We start from the raw sequence: 27,061 nt of genomic DNA on the forward strand, positions 1-27,061 counted from the left end.
TATGAGTTCCATTGGTTGGTCAAGACGTCGACATTAGTTCACTGACATGCTCCTCAAACAACTGCAGAATGATTCTGGCCTTGTGACATGAACAGTAATCCACCTGGATGATTCCATCGTCATTGGAGAAGACACAAAGCTTGAGACAGCGCTGGTGGTACGCAATTATGGTCACATAGTCGATGGCTGATGCAGTGCCTTTGATTACTATCACAGATTCTGTGTAAGCCCAGGTGAATGACGCTTGATACTGCCACCAGCAGCCTGCTGGTGCATATTTTGAGCAGCTGTTCCCCTGGATGATGACACATCGCAAAATGACCATCAAACCTGGTGTAATGGGAAACAGGATTTCCCTATTTGCAGTCCATATCATTGTTAGAATGATCCCCATTTGCCTCTGTTCTGATTATTTACCTTCCTACTGTGTTCTGTGTGCAACATCACTAAATGGCATTTATATTTGTAATGGGCAGTGATCATAATTTTCTGGTAATCAGTATGTATTACTGAAAATTTTTAAAGAGAAAAAGTGTTTGCAAAAATAAATATAGATATCAACCAGTTGCACAAAGATCAAAGTGAATTGCATGACCAAGGAGAACTACAAAGACCAAGACAGTTACTAAGAATCAGAATTGTAACCAACAATGTGGCTTAATGCACTAAGAAAGGTGAACAAAAGTGAATGAATTGACATTAAATGTAAGAAATCTAATATCCTTGTAGATAAGTATGCAAGAGGTCTTATTATTGACTTCTCAAACTGTTGCTATTGCTCATCATTGTCTAATAAATACTTTATTGAGTTATGATTTATTGCCAAATTAGATTATACTATAAGTGTATAGATGAGCTGAGCTTGAAGAGCCGGTACTTTTCATCAGATACCAACTTCATATAGTGTGATAGATAAACAAAATGTACACAAATCTGTATTCATCTACATTTATGCCATTGCTTGCACAACATTTGAGTGACTAACAACGTGCAGTTTATGCTGAAGCCTTTAGAGGTTTATGCACAGACCTGTGCATGCAGGATTGCTTTCCAAATTGTATCTGCCTCTCTTTTGCAGTAGTTCAGATGAGCATCACTATTTCATCATAGTGTATGCTGGCAATTCAAAGCAGAAATATTGATTCATAGTCTTCATTCAATGTATTGTCAAGCGTTGGCTTCCCAGATAATTAATAGTGTTCTGGGCTAAGCTCTATGTAATCCTAAATCACTGAAACAGATGGATGCCAGGTGAGGTAAGAAATTCTCACATCTGCTCCAATTAACTAAATTCCCTTTAAACGCTATGACAAAAATATCTGGCAAAGAAAATGATGAAAAGTATTCAGGGCTGTCTTGCCCTCTTGTAACAGTAGGAGAAGCATATATCATTCTGTCGGATGGATGCATATGAATCCAGCACACCTATTAAGCAGGTATTGTAGCCAAGAAGGCCAGTGGGCAGCAGTATGTGGCACAATACCCCATTCCCCTGTATCTCACAGCTGAATTGGAGAGCCACGTATGACTGGCAGTGAGGTACAATAAACTGCAGTCAATGAAACTAATTGTATGGCCGAGATAAGTCTAATTCCATTCACATATACAAGATTAAGTCCTCATGATATGTTTCTGCATGGCTTCATATTGTTTCCAGAGGATGACATAGTTTTTGGTAATTGTGGATTAAGAATCATCACATACAACCATTCCAATAGGATAGCTTTTATATTGTGCCAAGATGGCATTCTTAATTTAAAGTCGGAACCAGCCCTGTATTTTAGATCACAACAGACTGACTGACTGTGGCACACATTTTAAAAAATTCTTTATTCTCTGAATTCCAGCCAAAGCTTTTAGGTGGGAGTGTGTTGCAGAGTGGTTGGCTTATCAACATTTAGTCCAGTGATCTTCCAGCCACAGATATTAACAGTGATATTTTACTTGTTTCTCCACTGAATATGTCCTTCTACACATAAGTTTGAAAACCTGGGTTAGTTAGAATTGGTGTGTGTGTGTGTGTGTGTGTGTGTGTGTGTGTGTGTGTGTTGTTTGTATTGAGCACAAAGATGTATGCATATGGACACAAGCATTTTAGGATATGCTAACTTTATTCAAATGGAAATTTTTAGTGTATTGTCATTTTTAATCACACGTTTTGCAATATTTTAATATGGTTAGTAAAGGCGTGTACACAAATAAGCCTATTGTTGTAAAATAGAATAAAACAATGCAAAATATTTTTTTTGTAGGGATCACAATAATAGCAGATATCTTTAAGTGCAAATCAGGTTGATCTGAGTCTTTACTGAGAGGAGATTCCTGTAGCACATGAGTGATGCCATATTTTTCTGGGGCCTATAAACCATTGTTATTAGTTTACAATTGGACAAGATTAATAGTTGAACTATCTCTCTTGGTCAGAGACTCAGCTGTTGTCTTGAATGTGTCAGCTGTGGTTAGTTTTGGCCTTTTATGAGCATACTTGTGTAATTAGCAAATATTACTGTTTCCAGAGAGTCTTTTAATAATCTTAGTAACTCATCAACATAAGTCAAGAAACGGAAGAGGATCATGCTCCAAACCTCCTGGATATCGTAGTTCATTCCTGCTAGCTTTCCAGGGATATCTGGCATCAGATGTGTACACACAGGTCATACAATTCCCCAAAATTACAATCTGGTGGTTTACAAGCAGAGAGCTGGCACCTGTAAGCATCCCAGATGTGTTCCATCAGGTTGAGATCAGGCAGATTTGTTGGCCAAGACATCAGTGCGAGTTCACTATCATGAATCTCAAACATTTGTAGCACAATTCTGATCGTTTGAAACCGACAGTAATTCAGCCGAATGACAAAATCGCCGTCAGCGAAGCATCGAGCAAATGGGGGAGCTGATGGTGTGCAGTCACATTAATGTGATCACCGCCTATATTCAACATCAGTGGGCTATAAACACTCACAGACAGCAGGTGGCAGCACTAGCAATCGAGGGTATATAAACTGTATCAGAGAGATGCGGGAAACAGTGCAGCCGTTGTTGTTAACATGGAAATGGAGCTATTTATTCAGTGATATCCTAAAGGGCACGATTGTTAGCTATTGGGCCGATGGTGGAAGCATTTCTAAAATGGCTGAGTTTGGAACCCATTTACATGCCGCCACGATTGAAGTATTCCGTGCACGACAGAATGGCACTATCGGTGGCGCACCACAGGCCGTAGATGACACGGGGGAGCAATGGCTGCGGAGTGAGGAGACGTGCAACTGTTGAGCAACTGACTGTCCATATGAACTGAGAGACTACCAAGAGTGTCTCCTCAATGGCCGTTCAGCAAGTGTTGCTGCATTTGAGCCTCCATAGTAGCCACCTAGTCTGTGCACCTGTGCCGACTGCTGTTCATCGGTGACTGAGGCCGGAGTTTGCATGTCAGTATCGCAGCTAGAAATCCACTGAGTGGTGACAGATGGCCATTTCAGATAAATCACATTTTATGCTCCAAGGACAGATGGCCTTTGGATTGTACAGCACGAAATGTTTGAAAGCAAACACTCTGTAACAATCTTCAGAAGGATCAGGCTGAAGGGTATTGCCTGAGTGATCTCGTAATTCTATCTCATAATTCTGGAAGCCACAGTTGATTGACACAAGTATGTCTATCCTTGGGGACCGTGTTCACTTCTACAAGCAGCTTGGCTTTCCTCAGCACAATGGTATCTACCAGTAGGAAAATGCAGCATGTCATATGGATCTCAGTGTATGTGCACGATTTGAAGAGCACCAGGGTGAATTTACCATACTCCTCTGCAATGAAACTCCCCAGATTTAAGCTGTGGGAACACCTCAATCAGGCTGTTCATGCCATGGTTCCTCAGCCAAGAAACCTGGCACGGCTGACCATAACACTGGAGTCGGCACAGCTGCACATCTCTCTCAGTGCCTTCCAGAACCTCATGGACTCTCTTCCTGCACTTCTTGCTGCAGTCTGCAGTTCCAAAGCTGGTTATTCAGGCAGATGGTCACATTAATGGGACTGGACAACTTTTAAGCAAAACACTGTCACGTTTCAGCACATTTGTGCCATCATCAGTGGGTTTTCTTTATTCAAATCTTTGAAATGTGAACATGATTTAAGTGATAATGAATCTACAAAAATTAAGCCTAAAGACAGTCTGTTTATTGTCATCACCTTAATTTTACATTGTAGGATTATGCAGTACTCTGCACACTATCAGGTACTAATAGCTTGTCATCTGAAACTAAATGACGTTAATGTGAATTTGCTTGGTGAGTTAACACAATGTAATTTTGAAATGCTTTTACTGCCAAATTTGAATTTTGTTCTCTCTCTCTCTCTCTCTCTCTCTCCCCCCCCCCCCCTCCCTCCCTCCCTCCCTCTGGCTCTCTCTCTCTCTCTCTCTCTCTGTGTGTTGTGTGTGTGTGTGTGTGTGTGTGTGTGTGTGTGTGTGTGTGTGTGTGTGTGTGTGTGTCTGTCTGCCTTGTAAGCTATGTGCCTCTGCACAGAATAGTGTAGTTGTTTAGATGGTCAGCAATTGTGCTACGAGAGCTGTTACTTTTTAGACCTGGGAAGTGTTCTGAATATCTTGTTTTAAAGATTCTGCATATTTGTTCTATGTACACTGACTGACAAGTGTTGCATGTAAGTTCACACATGCCTGCTATGTCAAATTTGTATGTGGATGTTTCCTGTGTTTTAGATTTTTCTGTGTTGTGCTGCCTGTCTTGAATTGTTCTTGAAGTCACTGTTTCTTTAAAATATTACCTGTTCTGTGAACTATTTTATTATTGTAGGTGAGCATGTATCATTTTGTTTTGCATGTGGGTTGTTGCTCTGTTGTCTTACTTAAGCTCATTGTCTGTGTCTTGTGTTGTTCTGTGTTGTACAAGGTCTTGTGTATATATTTATGGTATATATTTATATATTTGTTGGTTTAGTTTCTCTATCGTATGGGTATCATAACAATTTCCTACTGCTACTTTTTAGCTCCTATGTTTAGTTCAGTTGGATTATGGATGTTTTGTTTAATCTGTTTAGCATGAATCTGAAGCTTCCTTGTTTGTGTGTCAGACGGAGGTTTGATTGATTGCGAATGGTGGGAATGGTGGTGGTGCTTGTAGTTGCCAGTTTTCTGAATATTGTGAAGTCATGAATCAAACAGTGGACAACCTAGGATGGAATATTTAAATATTATGAAAAGGATTGATTGCCACTCGCCATAGATGTTGAGTCACAGCAAACACAACAAAAAGACTGCTAAACAGATGATGAGCTTTCATCCATCTGTTTATGTTCCTAATGTGAAGTGAATTTTTACATGCAAATTGTTTACTTCATTGTGTTGCTGTTTTACGTGTGTATGTCATTCCTTAATATAACAGAAATGAAAAAGTACACATACAAAAAGTATGTGCAAGAAAAACAGGAGAAACAAAGCAAAAATGTTATTAGAATCATAAACAGCGCAAGTACACCCAGAGAAAACAGTCATCACAAGCAAACATATAATTTCCATGAAAGGATCACACCAAACAAGAAAAAAGACTACTTGAAAGAGAAAAGACTACTTGAAAGAGACCAGAACACATTATTACCATGCACAAAATAATAGATCTCATAACAGAAACTGAACACATTGTGAAGGAACAAGAAAGACTCAGCTCGCCAAATTCCAATAGGAGCTTAACAAGAAAATTGGTAGTTGCAGAAATCACACAAAAAATTAGAACACACAAATCCACCATAATCTCCAATAATAGAGTAGCTAAAGAAATCACATCCTATAAACTAAAATAAAATCTAAAATAACACTCTGCCATACTACAAAGGCAATATAATGGTTATGAATGAAAAGGTATTCACAGATAAAGCAGTAGATTTCCTGAAGGACAACAATATTACCAAGTTGACTAGTCACCCAACAGCAACATAACAGAAGAACATTCATTCACGAAAGACTGAAAAACATCAAAAACATATTCATGATGGCCAGATAAAAACAATGACACTGAAAGATCCAAAAGCAATCATTCTAAATTCCGTGCTGTATGAACACAAACAAAATATTCCATTAATGTCAGCCATTAACTCCAGAACATACACAAACATTCCCAAAGAAAATATACATTTTTGGAAACAATAAGAACCTGGAAAACCCAAACATTTTAATACAATCAAGAACACAGAAAGCCTTATATCATCCGATGCCACATCAGTGTACACATGCATTCCAATAGACGGAACAATCAACATCATCACGCAAGGACTAAAACAACAAGGTAACATACAAGACACACACATTGATAAAATAGCAAACCATACTTCAGGCCATAACAGCACAACATGAAGGACTGCCAATGGGATCAGCGATTAATGACCTCTTAGCCAACACGTTCATGAACAGCTTAAAAATCTAGATACGAGTATAGGTACTCACCATATAGTGGAGATGTTGAGTTGCAGACAAATACAGCAAAAAGACTACTAAACATGGAAGCTTTCGACCAGAAGGCCTTCTTCTGAAATAGACAAAACACACACATTCACACAAACGCACCTATAATGAAATAAACAGTTACATGCAAAAATTCCCTTCACATTAGGAACAGAAACATACAACATATTAAATTCTCTCGATTCATTCGAAGAACAAACAACATTCACGACTTGACAGTATTCACAAAACCGACAACCACAAGCACCACCATTCGCAATCAATCAAATCATCCACTGCCACCACCAAACAAGCTTCAGAGTCATGCTCCATAGATTACACAGAACACCCATAATCCGACTGAACCACACACACAGGAGCTAAACAAAATAACACAAGTAGCAGTAGAAAAAGGTTATGATATTCATAAGATGGAGAAATCAAACCAACAAATATGTAAATAGAAAAGGAATTAACAGGCCACATATAAAGAAGATCTTTCACAAGACAAAACAACAAATCACAACAGACAATGACTGTATGCAAGACACAACAGAGCAATGATCCACACACAAAACAAAATGCTACATACTCACCTAGAATAATAAAATAGTTCCCAGAATAGGCAGCATTAAAAAAATGGGGACTTCAAGTAGAGGAAAGGACAGACAACACAGTACAGAAAAATCTAAAACACAGGAAACACCACAGATAAGACAAAAATACAGTAAAGTAAAAGAAATAACAGCCCCCATAGCACATTGCTGATCACCTAATATTCTACGAGCAACACACAACTAAAATATAAACAATTTTTTTTAAAAAATACGAAATTCTGCTACAGCCTATATGATTAACTTGCAATAAAAGAAGACTTCCATGTACAGGAGCCATTGGCAGAAGGAAACCAGATTATGACCGATTACAGTGCTCTACGTAAAGGCAAACAAACAAAAAGTGTCTTTAGGCTTCATTTTTGTATATTAGTTATCACTTAATACATGTTCACATTTCACAGGTTTGAATAAAGGAAACCCCTGATGATGGCACAAGGATGCTGGGACATGTTTTGCTCTATACGAAAAACAGTGTTTTGCATAATCTTATATCCAATATTTTTATCTGCAAACATGGCCAATATTTAGTCATAGTGTTTTGGCTCATTGATAAAATAATTTATGGCAATAATGATGAAGGATAATACAGTATGGATTTTTGTTAAGCAAATCGTTATTGATACTAGTTACTCGTATGCAGAGATAGACTGATGTCAGATTGTATTAAACACTGCCTCACATTAAACTAGGTAATGAAAGAATCTTCCATATCTTATCTACTATCTTTTCTCTTTAGTACTGTTTTCGAGAATTGTGAATGTTTTTGCAATATTATGGAAACTGCTAAAAAGGGTGTAATCAGTAAATGTTCATAGTGACATGTCATGTAAAAGAAATACAAACTTTTTTTAGTGATATATGATGTAACAGAAATACAAATTGTTTCAGCTTAGTTAACATCTGGCAAAATAAAGTAAAATGAGTATGTCCAACAAAGTCAAGTACACTTACATCTAAAAGTTAATTGCAGATTCTAAGGAAGGAAGCATTACGTGATTAATATTTGATGATGACTATTGTTTGCTATTTGTATTTAGATTATTTAGTTTCTGGACCAGGCTTATTGTAAGAATTTAGTGTTATAGAACAAAACACTAATAATTTAAGTTATCCTCTTCTCTTAATATGATTGTTTTACTAGAACAGTTCTGATTATTCCTTGAATATGAACCGTTTCTATGTTAAAAGCAGCTCATAAAACACCATGCTGCTGCTACTGCAGTTGCAGCAAGTGGGAAGCAGACTGTTACACGAGCTGTGCCGGATAGCGAAATGGCAGCCATGTTCAAACGCCAACAACTTATTGTACAGCAGCAGAAGGCACAAGTCCAAGTGTCCACACAGGGCAATCTGACACCTGCACACTTTCTGGCACAGGTTGGCATTCTGATGTGTTTTTATTTTCACCATCCAACTTTTTGTTGCCTGAACAACGCATTTTGGGAATGGGATAATTTTTGAAAGATTCTATGTAAAATATTAAAAAAACTGATACAATCATACTACGTCAATTATTCATAAACTTTTAAATTCATAATTCTATAACAATGGATATAATTAAAAGTTTTAATTAAGACTATCCATAACTTGATGAAACTGTGTTCTTGAAGTTTCACCTGCTGATGAATTGCACAATTCGCTATACTTCCTTTTCTCTAGTATTTCAGCAGGTATTTGCAGTATGCTGATGGAGTCATCCCAGATGAACATTCCTCATCATGTGTTTTGTGCGATGCCCGATGTCGACAGGCATCAGTTTGATTCTTATTACAGACAAAATGATGTCAGATTAAAATTTTATATGTCCATTCAGTAGAACAATCTCAAATTAGTCCAGTGTGATATTCAATATAATGATATGTAAAATATTACCAAGGATAGCCAAATATAAAGAATAACCAGTGCTACTGAGTAATGCGGTAGCAGACAGGCAGTGCGGCCTGTGCTGGCACTCGAGATGGGAAACGTTGGGTACAGAGTATGTACCAAACAAACGTTGACTAATCTTTCACAAGTCTTCTTCATACAGGGCACCTCAGCCCTAAATTTGTCACACAAATTTGGCCAGTAATAGGTATTAAGATCTCCTCTGTCGCTAAGAAGAAGTCTTAAAATGTGTTACACCTAAGCAGAAAATGTCACCTTCATTTGTAGAAAATGTCACCTTCATTTGATCTCTCAGTGTGTGTTAGAGCCATGGAGGTGAATTGCTAATAGAGCCTGATACAGCATCACTGTAACATGGTTCTTTAAAATGGCGTAGTGTTTCAGTTCCGTATGCCCGATGTGTCGCAGCCGGATATTGGCAAATACGACTCCATGCTGTTTGTATTCCACTGTCATGCAGCAGCATTGCCCTGTTGCTGCTGGAACACTGGTTTTTGCTTTCCAGTGACCCTAGTAGTAGATATTGTTAAACCAATTATGATAGCAGACTAATTTGTGCCTGCTTTATTGAAAAGACAAATAAATTTCACTTAAAAATTCTTTGTAGCAAGAAATAAACTAACAAACATTTTCTGTCAACACTGGACACTGAATGAAATGCGCTGTTTGGACTGTTGCAATCTACATATAGTGAAAATGAAATTTTAAATATTTGCTGAACACCAGACAACATGTGCCCAACACCTGTTAGAAGAGATGCCTGATACATCTGTAATGCATGAACTTGACAGATTCTAAGGATTCACAAATTCAAGAAAATTGCTTTTTATAAAGAAGAAATATTCAACTGTTCTGAAATATTACTTGATTTTGTTTGTCAGATACAAGCAGATGGGAATTTCCAGCTCAAATTACAACTAGTTAGTAATATAAGCATGACTGAACTGTTCCAGGGCTATTGGCAGAACGCTCCTTTACTTCATTTTACACTCTTAGATCATCCTTGACCACTGTCATGGAACTTCATCATGGAGGGTTTCCATGGTGTGATGCACAGCAGTGTAGACTCTGTGGCTACTTGCAATGAATTGGTTTCAACATAAGACAGCCTTTTTCCACCGTACAATGCCCCAGGAACACCTCAACAAAAAATCCAAACACAACAGACCAATAATTGGTCCAATTCTCTGACTAACCCTGGTAATGTAACTTAAACTTTATTTCCTACTAACTAGCAATGATCTCTCAATTATATCCTATTATGGGGCAGATCTGTTACGAACTCCCAAATTATTAATTTGCATCTTTGTACCCTTCATATCTGCTGACTCTATAATTGAGTAATCATGGCAAATTTTGAGTAAATTATTGTAATTACTATCCTGGCAGGGTTGCCACCACATGGTGACTGTGTTTCTTTGATAAAAGAATGGCAATATTGACACAATGTCTCAAACCTGATGTCATGAGACACAAATATTGCACAAGAAGACTTGTGGCAGCCAACCAAGAGGCGACCACATTAGTAATTAAACTTATAGTAATAACAAAATTTAGCAACAACATAACAAGTGATAAAAAGTAAAAGACACGAACTCACAAATATTGTGTGGGTACATTGATGCCAGTGATAGTGTTGTAGTGTTAGCAACTGTAACATTATGAGTTAGGCTTACAACAACTGTACATGTGGAGTATGAATTACTTGTATGAACATCTGAGTCAGAGTTGACCAGAAGAATATAATTTGTTGCCAGGCAAATAAACAAAAAGGCAAACCATTGACACGACCTATCGAGAAGAGTTTATTCAAGATTAATTTACGTGATACAACTGAGAAATTTCTGAGATGATTATTGTCACAACAACACATACTGTAACTGCAGTATTCAGGATGACTAAGATCAAACAAAACTGACTATTATGAATTTGCATGATCACAGCTATAAAATGGAATTATAGCAGCAATGATTGACAACATTTATCGAGGGTTGTACCTCAGCAGTGAGCGGTCATAACAAGAAAGCAGCCGAGCCAGTAGCACTAGCCCACCTCTTCACCAGTGGGAGTTAGCAAAATGTGGAAGTAATGGCACACCTCTACGGTGAGATAGCAGCAGTCCATCACACTACCACCAAAGAATAGGCATACATGACAGCAGCAATGACCACTGACAATATTAAATTATCCAGTGGGTAGCCGAATGTTTTACAGTGAGAAGTAGCAGACTTTATTGTGAGTGCTTATAGTGTGTCACATACAGTACTGGCAGTAACAATCCATGAAAATCATTAATTGTTTCCGATTTATTGCACAAAGGAATAGCAGTTGCCATATTTAAGTGATAAGTGATAAATAATTTTTGAATAATATATTTTATATTTAGTTAAGCGTGCAAGGATGTAGCCAGGATTCTGTCAAGGGGGGACACCTCTGATTTGTTAAAGATGCCTTTAAAAGGGCTCATATTTTTCATTTATTCTACAGATACATTTATTTATTTATTTATTTTTAATTTTTTGTACGTAATTCGCTTTTGGAAGGCCTTCATACAAATAATATTAGTTCTATAAAATTAAGCAAGAAAAACTTTTCTCAAAAAAGCATAATATGTACTCTCAACAGCATGTAAGAAATAACCTGACAATATGATAACTTCACTCTATTGCCAAATAAATTATAATTATAATATAATATATTGCCTCTTATCAAAAAACAGCTCAGTCTTCTAATATAAAGTTCACTATCACTTCCTTGAATCGCAGAAGTGGTATGCTAATGGGTGCAGTTGCCCATGCAGGTCGTATAAAATTTTAAACAAATCAGTATCATTTGTGCCATGTCACTGGCAGGCTAAGAGTTTTCTAGTGCATATTTTGACCTTAAAAGAAGTAAATTCATGCATATTGGGTATTTTTATTTTTTGTACTTAATGACATATTTTACACTTTAATCCTACATATTAATCACCTTTTTCTAACTTTAGTGCATAATATTATGATGATCTACATAATAACGCATTTTCTCATTTTTGCTCCATGAAATACGGAATTTCTATAAAGAACGAAAAACCTGACAATAATGTCAATGTTTTCATCAAGCAGATATAATTATAATCTCATTACTTAGGAGTTCTGTATTATGGCAAACTGTGAAGAAGAAGTCGTCCGCTAATCTCTTTTCAAGATCAATTTTCTTCTTTCAACTGGAATTGAGCTGAGGAAGTGACTAGGAATGAACAAGCATGAATTTTTCGGGACACTAGGATTATTAAATGACAGGACTGTTGGAATAAACAGATCTGTTATTTTTGTGTTTGAAAGAGAAACTAGAACAATTTTTATGGAGAAAATGCAAAGGATCTGTAGCCATTCAACTTAACATTTTCCCTAATTTCGTCATTTCATACAATAAGAGACTAGCCCAGGCATCTACCTAAATTGAAAATGGGAAACCACAGAAATCCAATATCAAGGTAGCCGGCAGATGGATTCGAGCCACCTCACTTTCCGAATCCAGAGATTGCTAGCTCAGTGCCTTCACAGAGCTACCCTTGTGGTGGAGAATTTGGGAAAACTTATTGTTGTACAGTGTTTGAAAATAAATTAAAATGCATCACAAATAAAAGAAGGAATTCTGATATTTTATGTTTTTTATTTAATTCTGCATTTCTGATCATTTGATATTGCATGAACACACAATTATTTTTAGGTTAAATTGTGCATGCCATTCTTGGCTTCAGTTATTCTAGTATTACAAGAGCATAAATAGATTTTGGGTGAAATATGTGGAGGAGGGGTTGCATGGTACAGTTGATTCGGACGAATTCAGGTGGCCCACATTTAAAACATACTGTAGAAAGTGCTGTCATGTACCCATTCCACAACCTCCCCCCCAGCCTAGGTAACCAGTGGCAATACTTTTCTATTTGGGCTACTAATTATGGAATTTTAAGCAAATTTTTAAAAGAAATGCAACCATCAACTTTTGGGTGATATTTGTGTTGATCACTGTGATTTTTGGGTGTCACAGACAAATCCAAGTTAATTGTTTATGCACTGATTTTAATATAATGCTATTTGCAATTATGTTTACCATTCCACAGTCTTATGTAATAATGAAAAATTATAGCCCTAAAGTTCTACCAGTCCCCAAATAACGAGTCTAGTGATAACATTAAACAGTTGTAGATAAGTAATTGTACTTCTAAAGTTGTTGTTGTTGTTGTGGTCTTCAGTCCTGAGACTGGTTTGATGCAGCTCTCCATGCTACTCTATCCTTCCAGTACCTACTGCAACCTACATCCTTCTGAATCTGACTTTTACAGTAACGCATGCATATTTTTAACTTATTGCAATGTTACTGACTGAATCAAAATCATTTTTCTCTTCCTTCGTGCTCCAAATGTATCCAAAATTAGAAGATTTCATAATGGCACACAGCACTAAAACAGTAAAGGCAAATTCAACTGAAAGTAAGAACTGAGCTCAAGTAAGGCTAACAATGTACAGTAATTGGTCTCGGCTAAAGAAGGGATGCACGATAGCTGATAGTGCTATCAATATTCCTATAGTTGAAATCTATCGGTGACCTTGTTGACATCGATAGCGTGTATACCTTTTACGTCGTATGATTGTATATACGGTATCTAAAATTATTAGTTAATGGTTTTGGACCAAAGATGGCTCAAAAGGAAAATCAGTTGGCAGTTGAACCATATATGGAGAATTTGATGTGCATATTTACTTAATTAAATCCTAATATGGATACAAAATTCTATCAAATAGGTAACAGACAAAATCAAACGATGAAAACTCCAGGTAGGAATTTCAACAATGTAGGAAATGACAGATTGTTACTTACCATGAAGAAGACACATCAGGTTGCACACAGGCACAATTAAAAGACCCTACATAAAGCTTTTGGCCACAGCCTTCATCAGTCACACACACACACACACACACACACAAGTAAGCACACACAATCGCCAACTCCAGCCTCTCTGCCCAAGATGCTGGAATTGGCGGTCGTGTGTACATGAGGTGTGCTTGCTTGTGTGTGTGTGTGTGTGTGTGTGTGTGTGTGTGTGTGTGTTTTTTCACTGATGAAGACTATGGCGAAAAGCTTTATGTAAGTGTGTATTAATTGTGCCTGTCTGCAACCTGATGCGTCTTCTTTATGGTAAGTAACAATCTCTCATTTCATACGTTGTTAACAGACTAAATCAGATAGATGACAGATTCACCGAAATGAACATTACAGTCAACCACAATGATGAAGCAGTGTTCTAAATTTGCTGGGGCGGAGGGGGGGGGCCGGGGGGGGGGGGGGGGGGGTGGTTTGATAGGCTAGCAGACTAGACCAAGTAAGCAATGTAACATATTGTTTCACTTCCCCACTAAATGGTAAGATAGACAGCAACATTGGAAGAACTGATTGTAATAGGGATTTATTAGCTAATCTTTTAATATCTTCTGTTACTGCAATAAATTTATTGTTTTCCATTGTTGCTGAAAATTTACCGTCATCTGTAACTGCTGATACATTACTAAAATCTATTGCTACTAATAAGTTACTGCCTGTTGTTACTAATGATAGGTTACTATCTTGCACTACTGCTACACAAGCTGAGGTACAAACCTCATTGCATGATGATGAAGAAGAACTCTAATTGCATAATGATGAAGATAAGAGTTCTTTTATGCAGTATTCACATAGTAGTACTTACTTACACTTTGAATATATCAGGCATGAGATCAGCGTACAATTGGAGAATTTATATTTTGACCAAAATAAGCCTGTGATTTCAATGAAGAAACATTATTACTTTAAAATTACATTTAGTTTCTTACTTTCTTTGGGCCTTGTCCCTCCTCACGTGGGATCGGCCGTGTTGTTATGGATTTGGCGATGTTAAGTGTCAGAGGGTGGCCGGATGCCCTTCCTGCCCCCCCCCCCCCCCCCCCCTCGGGACGTAAGTAGTGTACCCCAGCTGTCTGTGTCTAGTGTAAGCTATGAAACAGTGCAAACGTTTTCAAATGTCCGTGGGTCGTGTAACCGAGGCGGAGCGTGGGGTCCAGCCAGTATTCACCGAGCGGGATGAAGAAACCGCCTAAAAACCACATCCAGGCTGGCCAGTGTACCGGACCTCATTGTTAAGCTGCTGGGCGGATTCGATCAAGGGCCAGCGCGCCTACATGAGTCCAGGAAGCAGTGCAGTGAGAACCTACAGAAAATGTCATGAGGAGAAACCAGTTACTTCAAGCATGTATGTTATTCTATACACAATAATGCCAAAAGCTCTTTGGCATTTTGGGGCTGTGAATCATGTTGGTCCACCGCCTATAGGGCAGGGGGACTAGGAGAGGGGGGGTGTTGGCAGGCATTGTTGTTGTGGTTGGATGCTGGTCAAAGTTAGTTATACAGGGTGATTCAAAAAGAATACCACAACTTTAAAAATGTGTATTTAATGAAAGAAACATAATATAACCTTCTGTTATACATCATTACAAAGAGTATTTAAAAAGTTTTTTTTTTTTCACTCAAAAACAAGTTCAGAGATGTTCAATATGGCCCCCTCCAGACACACGAGCAATATCAACCCGATACTCCAACTCGTTCCACACTCTCTGTAGCATATCAGGCGTAACAGTTTGGATAGCTGTTGTTATTTCTCGTTTCAAATCATCAATGGTGGCTGGGAGAGGTGGCCGAAACACCATATCCTTAACATACCCCCATAAGAAAAAATCGCAGGGGGTAAGATCAGGGCTTCTTGGAGGCCAGTGATGAAGTGCTCTGTCAAGGGCTGCCTGGCGGCCGATCCATCGCCTCTGGTAGTTGACGTTCAGGTAGTTACGGACAGATAAGTGCCAATGTGGTGGCGTTCCATCCTGCTGAAATATGAATTGTTGTGCTTCTTGTTCGAGCTGAGGGAACAGCCAATTCTCTAACGTCTCCAGATACTGTAGTCCAGTTACAGTAGCACCTTCGAAGAAAAAGGGACCAAAAACTTTATTGGCTGAAATGGCACAGAAAACGTTCACCATAGGCGAGTCACGTTCATACTGAGTTGTTTCCCGCGGATTCTCAGTGCCCCATATACAGACATTGTGACGGTTGACTTTCCCATTAGTGTGGAAAGTTGCTTCATCACTAAACACAATCTTTGAAATGAAAGATTCATCTGCTTCCATTTGAGCAAGGATAAAATCACAGAAATCGTTTCTTTTAATCTTATCAGCTGCAGACAGTGCTTGAACCAATTTCAGACGATAAGGTTTCATAACTAACCTTTTTCGTAGGACTCTCCATACAGTTGATTGTGGAATTTGCAGCTCTCTGCTAGCTCTGCGAGTCGATTTTCCTGGGCTGCGAACAAATGCTTGCTGGATGCGTGCTACATTTTCATCACTCGTTCTCGGCCGTCCAGAACTTTTCCCTTTGCACAAACACCCATTCTCTGTAAACTGTTTATACCAACGTTTAATACACCACCTATCAGGAGGTTTAACACCATACTTCGTTCGAAATGCACGCTGAACAACTGTCGTCGATTCACTTCTACCGTACTCAATAACACAAAAAGCTTTCTGTTGAGCGGTCGCTATCTTAGCATCAACTGACGCTGACGCCTAGTCAACAGCGCCTCAAGCGAACAAATGTACAACTAAATGAAACTTTATAGCTCCCTTAATTCGCCGACACATAGTGCTTAGCTCTGCCTTTTGTCGTTGCAGAGTTTTAAATTCCTAAAGTTGTGGTATTCTTTTTGAATCACCCTGTATTATAGGCGATGAAGAAAAGCTACAAGCTGTGTAGTGATATCTGCACTAAGGGACCACTATTTTAGGAATATAGGAAAGACCAAATAACTTGCTTTTAAATGTGGGCACACAGTTTACCAACTATCAGTTTAGGGAGTTCGTAGTGTGGGAAAATGACAGTGAGTAAGAACACACAAACTTGTTATGAGTTACAAATTTTATTCAAAGATTGATACATTTTTATACATATTGTGTGGTAGACAGCATAATTGTGCTATAGTGGCTGCAATAAGTTAGTCACAAATTACCATAATCGTGATTACAGGGGCAGCAGATGTGAGGTGCAGAGATGTGAATTAATCATTCAGTAGTTCTGTGAAACACCTGCCCCCATAACAGCTGATACAACTGAGAAATCATTGCTAGCCGATAGGCAATTAAGTTTAAGTTATGTTGTTATTGTTAGTCAGAGTATTAAACTGATTCTGGGTTCATTGTATTTGGATTTTTTGTTAGAACTGCTCCTGGGGTGTCGTGCATTGGAGAAAGACCATCTATGCTGAAACCGATTCATCACAACTAGGCACAGAGTCTACAGTGCCATGTATCGCACCATGGAGCCCCTCCATGATGAAATCCCAAGATGGTGGTAAAATGAAAGTGTAAAAATGAAGTAAAGGAGAATTCTGCCAATAGACTTGGAACAGATCGGTCACGCTTTATATTACTAATGAGTCGTAACTTGAATTGTGAATTCTAAACTGCTTGCAATCTGGCAAATAAAATCAGATAATATTCCAGAAGAGTTGAATAGTTCTTCTCTGTGCAAAGCAATTTTCAGAAAGAACTTCTGGAATCAGTTGGGAGTTCTGCCAGCTGAAAATAAAAGTGTGCATCAAGATTTCTTTGCCAGATGTGGGACCCTAGAATAATACAAAATTAAAGAGCTTTGCAGAAATGTAATAGCTTCAATTCTACAGAGGGGGAGCAAGATCATGACTTCTTCTATCAGATAAATCTACCATTGTAGAACATTATTAAAAATTAGAAATCATTTCAGAGAACTTTATATGCAAAATCTTTCATAATTTTAGATATGAAACCAGCTATTGTTTTCAGTACACCGTCAGAAATTGTTTTTGTGCCTTTGCTAGCGTTAGAGAAATGTGTAAGCTCATATCTAGTTCAACTTTGTTGTAAGTATCAAGGACCTGTGGGATCAAAGGAGAAAAAGTGTCACAGTAAGCAATATGTTTACTGACACAATACTTGAGTGCGAGTAATGGCCTATCAAACCCTTAACCTTGTTTTTTGTTTAATTTCATTATTATTATTTTAAAAAATTCCTTTATGTTGTGGACCGCTTTCTTCTGCAGTGAAAGTGCTACATTCATACATGTGGTTCACACTCTAATATCACTCCATATTGATACCTTTTCGCTATTTATATCAGTTTGGCATATAAAGCATTGTTATTATTCTCCAACAGCTAAGAAGAAATAATCGATTTATGTTGTTTTATTAAACTGCATCTCCTGTAATGTGAATTTCTACTTCTGTTATGTGCTTGCCAAGTTTCAGTCACCAAAGAGTAAACTAGCAACCAATGACAATTGCCATGTTAGTAACACCCGTTTCCTCATTCACTCACTTGTTGCACTTGTGACCAGCTCTTCCACTTACAATGAATGCTCACCCTGGGAAAGTAATGCAAAATGTGCAGCTCTAGTCTAAGCACTAAACAATTGCTAAATTATTGTGACTGAAATACTTTAATTTTAATTGTACAATTTGCTCACACTAAGCAAAAGGAAATGTGGAATCAGTAAACAAACTTAAGTCACAGCTGCAGCTGTACCTCCATTGTGCTTGCAAACATGCTCTTGTTGTTGTCTTCTCATCCATAAAGTAGAGACAGCTATACAGTTCCGACAGCTAGAAGTCTTGATTTGTACTTTAACTGATTATATTCACAATATTTGAAAATGTGCTCAGTGAAAATAAGCACTGGGCTAGCCATTCTGTCTCTCTCTAATTTTAACAATTTTATTAATTGGTTTTTCCATTTCATAAAATTAATTTTTACAAAATCTGTAGACTTGTAATTTTCATGTGTGCACATTGGGCCTCCCATAATATAGTATTTTAAAGCTAATATCATCACTTCTTCAAAGTGCTCATTGTTCTAGTCTTGTGGTCTGACTATAGTGAACGGTTATAAACATGAAACAGATGAGTGGAGACACTAGGAGCAGAAGAGATAGAAGAGAAAGAGAGCAGGAATATGATGTAAGAGGAACAATAATGGATTATCAAAAACAACAGTGTGTCAGAGATGTGGACAGTATATTTTCCCTCGAGAAGGGAACACCCCTCTTCCCCAGTTTAGCTGTTTATTTGGCCACACTGACACAGATAAGATGTTTAAGTTGTAGCCTTCCTTCCTACCCCAATTTCATAAAGAACCCGGCTGGCAGTATTACAGCCCTCTTCTGATACACATATATAAGTGCGTCCTTTGACTGTTCTGCCTAGCCGTTCTCAAATCTGAAATCTGAGAGAAAGCAAAGTGTTTCCAAAAGATTGATTGTATTTATTTACTTTTTTCATGATGTCATCAAATTAATTTATTTTTCATACTTCACACATGTTAGTATAGTAATTATACTTTGTAAGTATAATTTGCATAATTGCATTGGGTAGAAAAGAATTTATAGCACTGCTTGGATGAAAGAAGGAATTGGTTGATAGGACACATCTGGAGACATCAGGAAATTGCCTTCTGGTAATGGAAGGATGTCTGACTTAAAAATTGTAGTGAGAAAGCAAGATCTGACTGTAGAAACCAGGTTCAAATTGATGTAGGTGCCAGTAGTTATGCAGCGACAAAGATGCTTGCACAGGATAGCCTAGTGTGGAGAGTTGCACATAAAAGTAGTCTTCAGGTTGAAAGCCATAACAACAAAACAATTGGCGCAGCTTATATCTACTTTATATGTTGTTACATTTTTTCACAATATTGCAGCTCATATGTTATGCTTCCGATGATTCATAACATCATCAACATGATAACGCACATCAGAATTCTCGCTTAAACTTTGTGAAAGAAAATACACATTTGCCAATAAAAAAATTAATTTTATGTTTAAATAATTCCCTTAACGATTTTGACAGATTATTAAACCAAATCAAACCAATGCTAAGTGGAACTGCTATTTTTAATTTTGTCTTTTGCTGAAAGTAGTTTTTCCCCCTGGTGTTGTGATCATATACATCACTAATTTGTTTCATTTTTTGGACCAGAAAAAATGTAATGTGAAAAGGTATAATGAATGAAAACGTATGTCCACTGCACAGTCCCATAAATCAATCCCATAATAAAGGAAATTCCCATAATATATAATTTTTTTGTTAGAGACTATATTTTACAGTTACCATTTTCCATTCCCAGGACTATATATGTAATTCACATTGGCGTGATGAGAACTGCCTGTTTTACATGTCAGTGACTGAGATTTACATGATCATGACAGTTCACCATTAGTCACTAAAGATTCTCACTTTTTGTGCTGTCTACTATAGAATGAGATTGAGGTATAATTTACATAGGTTATTGTATGGCACTTAATGGGATTGCACTATGTTGTTAATATATTTGAGGAAGAGAAAATGATCAACTGTTGAGCTCTGAGGTAAAACCTGTGTTACTGTTTCACTAGAGAGTTGAAAATTTATATTTTCATCTATTTTACATTTTATTTTTGTGATTCGTTTATGATTCATCGGTAATGTCACTAAAAGACACACAACTGGAGATCACACTGTTGTACACTTTCTGTTGTCAAACTAAGATTTGGTATACGAAGTCAAAAGCTTATCTGGCAGGGGTTCCATTAGGGCCTGGAGCTCCGTTCATTTTAATGATTTCAGTTGTTTATTAACACCCCTGACACTAATACTTATTTCATTCGTGTTTTCAGTGGCACGAGGATAAAATTGGGCAATTCTCCTGTGGGTTTTATTTTGTATAGGAACATTTGAAAACAGAGTTGAGCATTTCAGCTTTGCATGTGATGAATGTTCCTGCACAAATTACTGCAGTAAGAGAGATTTGTTTCTGAAGTATCAAACATTTAGTTCACAATCTGTACCCTTCATATTAGTTCCACAGGAGTCACATTTGTTTGAATACAGTATTATCAGAATCATTAGAAATGATTTTCAGAGGCTCCAACTATATAGGTCTTGTTTGGCAGACCATGGTTCTGTGTTCCTTGCACTTCTTTTCAGCTTTACGGAGCAAGTATAGCTAATTAAGATACAGTATTATCAGAATCATTAGAAATGATTTTCAGAGGCTCCAACTATATAGGTCTTGTTTGGCAGACCATGGTTCTGTGTTCCTTGCACTTCTTTTCAGCTTTACAGGGCAAGTATAGCTAATTAAATTTTTTGATATCAATATAATGGAAGGAAACATTCCACGTGGGAAAAATTATATATAAATACAAAGATGAGGTGACTTACCGAACAAAAACGCTGGCAGGTCGATAGACACACAAACAAACACAAACATACACACAAAATTCAAGCTTTCGCAACAAATTGTTGCCTCATCAGGAAAGAGGGAAGGAGAGGGGAAGACGAAAGGAAGTGGGTTTTAAAGGAGAGGGTAAGGAGTCATTCCAATCCCGGGAGCGGAAAGACTTACCTTAGGGGGAAAAAAGGACAGGTATACACTCGCACACACGCACATATCCATCCACACATACAGACACAAGCAGACATATTTAAAGACAATATGTCTGCTTGTGTCTGTATGTGTGGATGGATATGTGCGTGTGTGCGAGTGTATACCTGTCCTTTTTTCCCCCTAAGGTAAGTCTTTCCGCTCCCGGGATTGGAATGACTCCTTACCCTCTCCTTTAAAACCCACTTCCTTTCGTCTTCCCCTCTCCTTCCCTCTTTCCTGATGAGGCAACAATTTGTTGCGAAAGCTTGAATTTTGTGTGTATGTTTGTGTTTGTTTGTGTGTCTATCGACCTGCCAGCGTTTTTGTTCGGTAAGTCACCTCATCTTTGTATTTATATATAATTAAATTTTTTGGCAGACCATTGTTTGTGTGTTCCTTGCACTTCATTTCAGCTTTATGGGGCAGCTGTACCTAATTAAATTTATCACATTTCTTTTAGTCTGAATTGTAATACCCTGTTTCTATATTAACATGTATCTATTGTGGCAAAGTATGTTGCACTGGCACATTTGCCATGACAACAATCATTTTATGTAGGTACAGTAAAAAGTTTCTAAAAACTTCGTAGCTATTGTTTTTATAGATGCCTATAATTAATGTGATCATCTTTTCTCAGGTGACTTGTTTTTGCATTTATATATTCTACCATTATGTTGAACATTATATCAGGTTGAATTATTATGAATACATAATACTTTGTGTATATATTTTCACAGATGGGCACAGAGAGGTCTTATTGTAGTTGATTTAATGTGCGAGTATTTTTGTACCTCTTGGTGTCAGAATGTTCTTACTTGAAGCTTTATCATAAGTTTTATTGTTTCCTTTTGTTTCACCTGTGTTGATTGTTTTATCTAGTGTCAGGTATTTTTTTCATAGCTATATTACTGGAGCTACATTTACTTGTTGTAATTGATTGCACGTTTTGTTTGGCACAATGAGATTTCTGTGAAGTATGGCTATTAACAACTACACTGTCATGAATTGGGCACTGTATGTCTCTTTATTTATTTTCTAACTCTTGATATTTAGAGTTGATTGTTATTATATTATTTCTTTCTTTTGTTGAGGCATGTTCCTTGTTTTGTTTTTCTTGGCACTAACAGTGCACTGTGGAAAGATTCATCATTTAGGTATTTACAGTTTACACACACTTGTCATGATACCAACACTTACATCTGAAGCACAAATTAGTGCTCAAAAAATTCAGCAAGGTGATCACCATAACATTTTTGAAGAAATATGTCTTGACCAGAATTTCTATCCAACAAATAGAATGTGTGAAATAGACTGCAAAGTATGAATCTCTGGAAAGTAAATAATTTACATACCTTTAAAGCGCACTGTTCCCATTTTATTAATAATGAACCTATATTTATATACATTTGTGCATGTCAGAATAATAAATAATAACAAAATTTAGAAAAATAATAAGTAAGTGGCAGTAATCAGACACCATTGAAAATTTCTAAAACACTGGAAAGAAATGAAGCAGATACAACAATGTTTCCATTTAGGTGCAGCAAGCAGGAACCTCAGGCCAAACGCAGGTTGCTACACTCGTTAAAGCTGTATCGGCAGCTGGTGGCAGTCAGCAAAGTGTCACTATCCCAGTCGCAGGGGTGACCATACCACAGGTTAAGGCACTGACACCAGGCACAATGAAAGCAACGCCTCAACAGATGAGGCAACTTGCATTGCAGCAACAGCAACTTCTGCAGCAGCGCAAGATGGCCGGCCAGAAAGTGGCACAGCTCACCCAGGTTTGTGCTTTTCAAACATTTCTAATAAAATAACCCGCAAAGATTTGCTTTTGATTCTTATTGATTCATACAAGAACATTTGATGCAAATAATTTAATACAAATCAACATACACTGAAGAGCCAAAGAAACTGTTACACCTGCCTAATATTGTGTAGGGCACCCGCAAGCATGCAGAAGTACTGCAACGCGACATGACATGGGCCCAACTAAATGTCTGAAATAGTGCTGGAGGGAATTGGCACCATGAATCCTGCAGGGCTGTCCATAAATCTGTAAGCATACGAAAAGCTTCTGAACAGCACATTGCAAAGCGTCCCAGATCAATAAGTTCATGTCTAGGGAGCCTGGTGGCCAGCTGAAGTGTTTAAACTCAGAAGTGTGTCCCTGGAGCCACTCTATAGCAATTCTGGATGTATGGGGTGTTGCATTGTCCTGCTGGAACTGCTCAAGCCCATCGGAATGCACAATGGACATGAATGGATGCAGGTGTTCAGACAGGATGCTTACGTACGTATTGGGGTGTATTTTTCCCTCTTCTCCTGCTGATGTATATTTTGTAGGGTTTGTGGTGGGTCTTATACAAGCATTAGCAGTGTCCCTGGCTGATATAACTGGGCAGTATTTTGCCTACCCTAATACACTGCCAGATGAAAGTAATATTACCTTTATCCTCTCTTCCCAGAGTAGTTGTTCAGTGATCCAGATCCTTCTGTGCCACCTCCTGTCGATCCAACTGTGCCGTGAAGATTCCTGGAATGCTTCCGCAAGTTCGCGCTACTAAATTAAAAGGCACACTTCTCACAAACAGGGGTATATTTTGCCCAACATTTTCACTATTTCTTTTAACAACACAATAAACAATTTCTACAGTAATACCACCCTCTTGAGTACATTCAGAAACGTCTGTACAAGTGTACTTTAGAACCTGAGAGAGCAAACACAGATAAACAACTACTGCTGTTCAAATGTTCATTACACCTTTGTTGGTGCATCATTTACTCCATGGCTCTCGTTTTCAGGCACTTGCTGCACCATAGCCCAAATGACTCCCAGATGACCAGCAGTTGCAATACCATATTTACTGGTCCCCTTCTTGCTGGCTCCACCACTGCTCCACATCCACAGCATACAAGAAAGGAAAACCACAGTTTCCCTTTCCCACTACATTTATCCTTATTCAACTTACTCATGAGCATCTCTTGTCGACAGCTTCTCAATGGTGTGTTGGGATGTTTACAAATATCCCGAAACACTACAGTACCACCTGTCAGAGTATATAAAGACATATCAGGGATCCCATCACTCCCACTGCACTCGCACACCATTACAGAGCCTCCACCAGCTTGAACAGTCCCCTGCTTGCAGGGATTCATGAGGTTGTCTCCATACCCATACACGTCCATCTGCTCTATACAATTTGAAACGAGCTCGCCCAAACAGACAAAATGTTTCCAGTCATTAACAGGCCAACTTCAGTGTTGACAGGCCCAGGCACAAGGCGTAAAGCTTTGTGTCATGCAGTCATCAAGGGTACACAAGTGGACCTTCGGATCCAAAAGCTCATATCAATGATGTTTCTCATGCTGACACTTGTTGATGGCCCAGCATTGAAATCTGCAGCAATTTGCGGAAGGATTGCACTTCTGTCACTTTGAACGATTGTCTTCAGTCATCGGTGGTCCCATTCTTACAGGATCTTTTTCTGGCAACAAGGATGTCAGAAGTTTGATGTTTTACCGGATTCCTGATATTTGTGGTACACTCGTGAAATGGTTGTACGGGAAATCCTCCACTATGTCGGAGATGCTGTGTGCCGACTATAACACCACATTCAAACTCACTTAAATCTTGATTACCTGCCATTGTAGCAGCAATAACTGATCTAACAACTGTGCCAGACTCTTGGCTTATATAGGCATTGCCGACCGCTGCATCGTATTCTGCCTGTTTACATATCTCTGTATTTGAATATGCATGCCTATACCAGTTTCTTTGGCCCTTCAGTGTATAACAGACTTTGGTATTGTTTTCGTTTATGACAGTCATGTGCCACCACTTTTTAAAACCACTGAGTCCGTTTCTTGGTTGCCTGTGGATGAGAGAGAGTTCTTTTTTTTTCTATTGTTTGTTAGTGTGAATTTAATATGATAACAGAAAGTCATGCACATAATTTAAACAAAGATTGAGAAGACAGACCACTTCACACCTTTAAAGTAAAGTGTTGCGCGTGTAAGACTAACTGCAAACTGCCCCCCCCCCCCCCCCCAACACACACACACCCATTGTTGTGTATTGCTAAAATCTGTCCATTTTTTGGTGTGAGTGGAAAAGTCAGTCATATGTTTTAAACAAACCAAGCTCTTAAAAGAAATTTACTAAACAATTCAAATTTATGGCTACCATAAATGAACATTTTTTATGATTGTCTGCTGATAATCTCTGTGTAAAACAAAATGTAATTACAACACAATTTAAAATTTACATATTAATTTGCTTAGAATGTGTACTTACAATTTATTTTGGGGTGAACAAAATAAAAAGCAATATGGTAAAGAACTAAGCAACTGAACTAAAAAAAAAAAGAACTAGACATATGGAACCTTCCTGGTTTTCGCTGTGAAATCCCTTTCACTCGACAATTGAATAATTTAAGTCTCTGTAAGCATGTGCTCAGTGCTGTTACATCACTGGGGGACTTGGTGGGCAGGATTGTTGCGGTAGCAGGATGTCTTTGAGATACACAACATATAAAGGGATAACATTGTTACCAAAAACAGATCTTACAGAGAAGGGTTGGGGGAGGGGGGGGGTGTACAGGGAGGGTAGAGAAGATGGGGTGAGAGAATGGGGAGGGCAAGGAATTTAGAGTATGTATGCAGTTCCCATGTATATTTAGCAATAATTGCAAGGCATTACCATGCTCCCTAGTAATTTCTATAAAAGTTCAAAATTACATGTTTATCAGTAAAATAATTTTGGAGGAATAAACACTTGATGTCACTCCAACAAACTGTGTTCCTGTTTGACTGTACATGAAATAAAATTTGACTTCTGCCAATGAAATCAATTTAAACCCCTCTTTCTAGATGTGCTTTTATGCAGTGGAACTTAGCCATTTCCTATCCTTTCCCGTGGCCCCCCACCCCTCATACAACAGTGAAGCAAGTGTTACAGAAAAGTGCAGCCTGCTGAAACAGTTTTTTATCACTGTCTTCTGAACTCACTGTTTCAGATTTAGTGCTTAGCAGAGACTATGTGATTTACAATACCATTTACAGTGATAAGGAGATAATTTGTCATGACAGCAAGCAAATGGACTGATGTTCTTTTCATTTTTCGTAACTTTCTCATATATAATTCTGAAATTAAGAATGTAAATAGAAAACTATTTACACACTGCACTGTGATCGCTCATTAAAAAGAACCGCCACTGAAAGTATGTCATCCTTGTCAAGTATTAGCTCTTTCGTGTTTCTTTATTCAATAAAGGATAACAAACTAGTTTTCATTGCAATATCGCTGCCTTTTCTTCCCATCATTTTCATTCTAGCTATTAGGTCAGCACACGCTTATGTACTGCCTTACCAATTTTTCAAATAACAGATCATGAGAAAACAAATTTTCATTCTACAACCTTGAAGAAGAAAAAGTCTAACTTATGAACAATGTGCATTCACAATACTAATGGTACTGTACATGAAAAATACTTACCTGTTGCATCAATGTAAATTGTGACATGCCTCTCTTTCTGTGGTTAGAAAAAGCAGTAGAAGTGCATCTGATTAGTCTTGACTCCTTTGACCAACTGCCAAAACAAATTCT

The 27,061-nt window shown here is 37.9% G+C and overlaps 1 protein-coding gene across 4 annotated transcripts in view; it reads left to right on the forward strand.

Annotated features, from left to right (window-relative positions):
* The window catches only part of LOC124802186 (helicase domino), a 436,722-nt gene that overhangs the window by 348,605 nt on the left and 61,056 nt on the right, over positions 1-27,061 (forward strand). For 3 of the 4 annotated variants that reach the window (XM_047263133.1, XM_047263131.1, XM_047263130.1), the window contains 2 exons: positions 8,257-8,445; positions 22,992-23,237. In XM_047263133.1, the coding sequence (XP_047119089.1) occupies positions 8,257-8,445; positions 22,992-23,237 (435 nt within the window). The remainder of the gene's footprint in view (positions 1-8,256; positions 8,446-22,991; positions 23,238-27,061) is intronic. The other variant, XM_047263132.1, reaches the window with a different exon arrangement.

This window comes from Schistocerca piceifrons, chromosome 1, assembly GCF_021461385.2.
Source record: "Schistocerca piceifrons isolate TAMUIC-IGC-003096 chromosome 1, iqSchPice1.1, whole genome shotgun sequence".
In the NCBI taxonomy this organism is placed as follows: Eukaryota; Metazoa; Arthropoda; class Insecta; order Orthoptera; family Acrididae; genus Schistocerca; species Schistocerca piceifrons.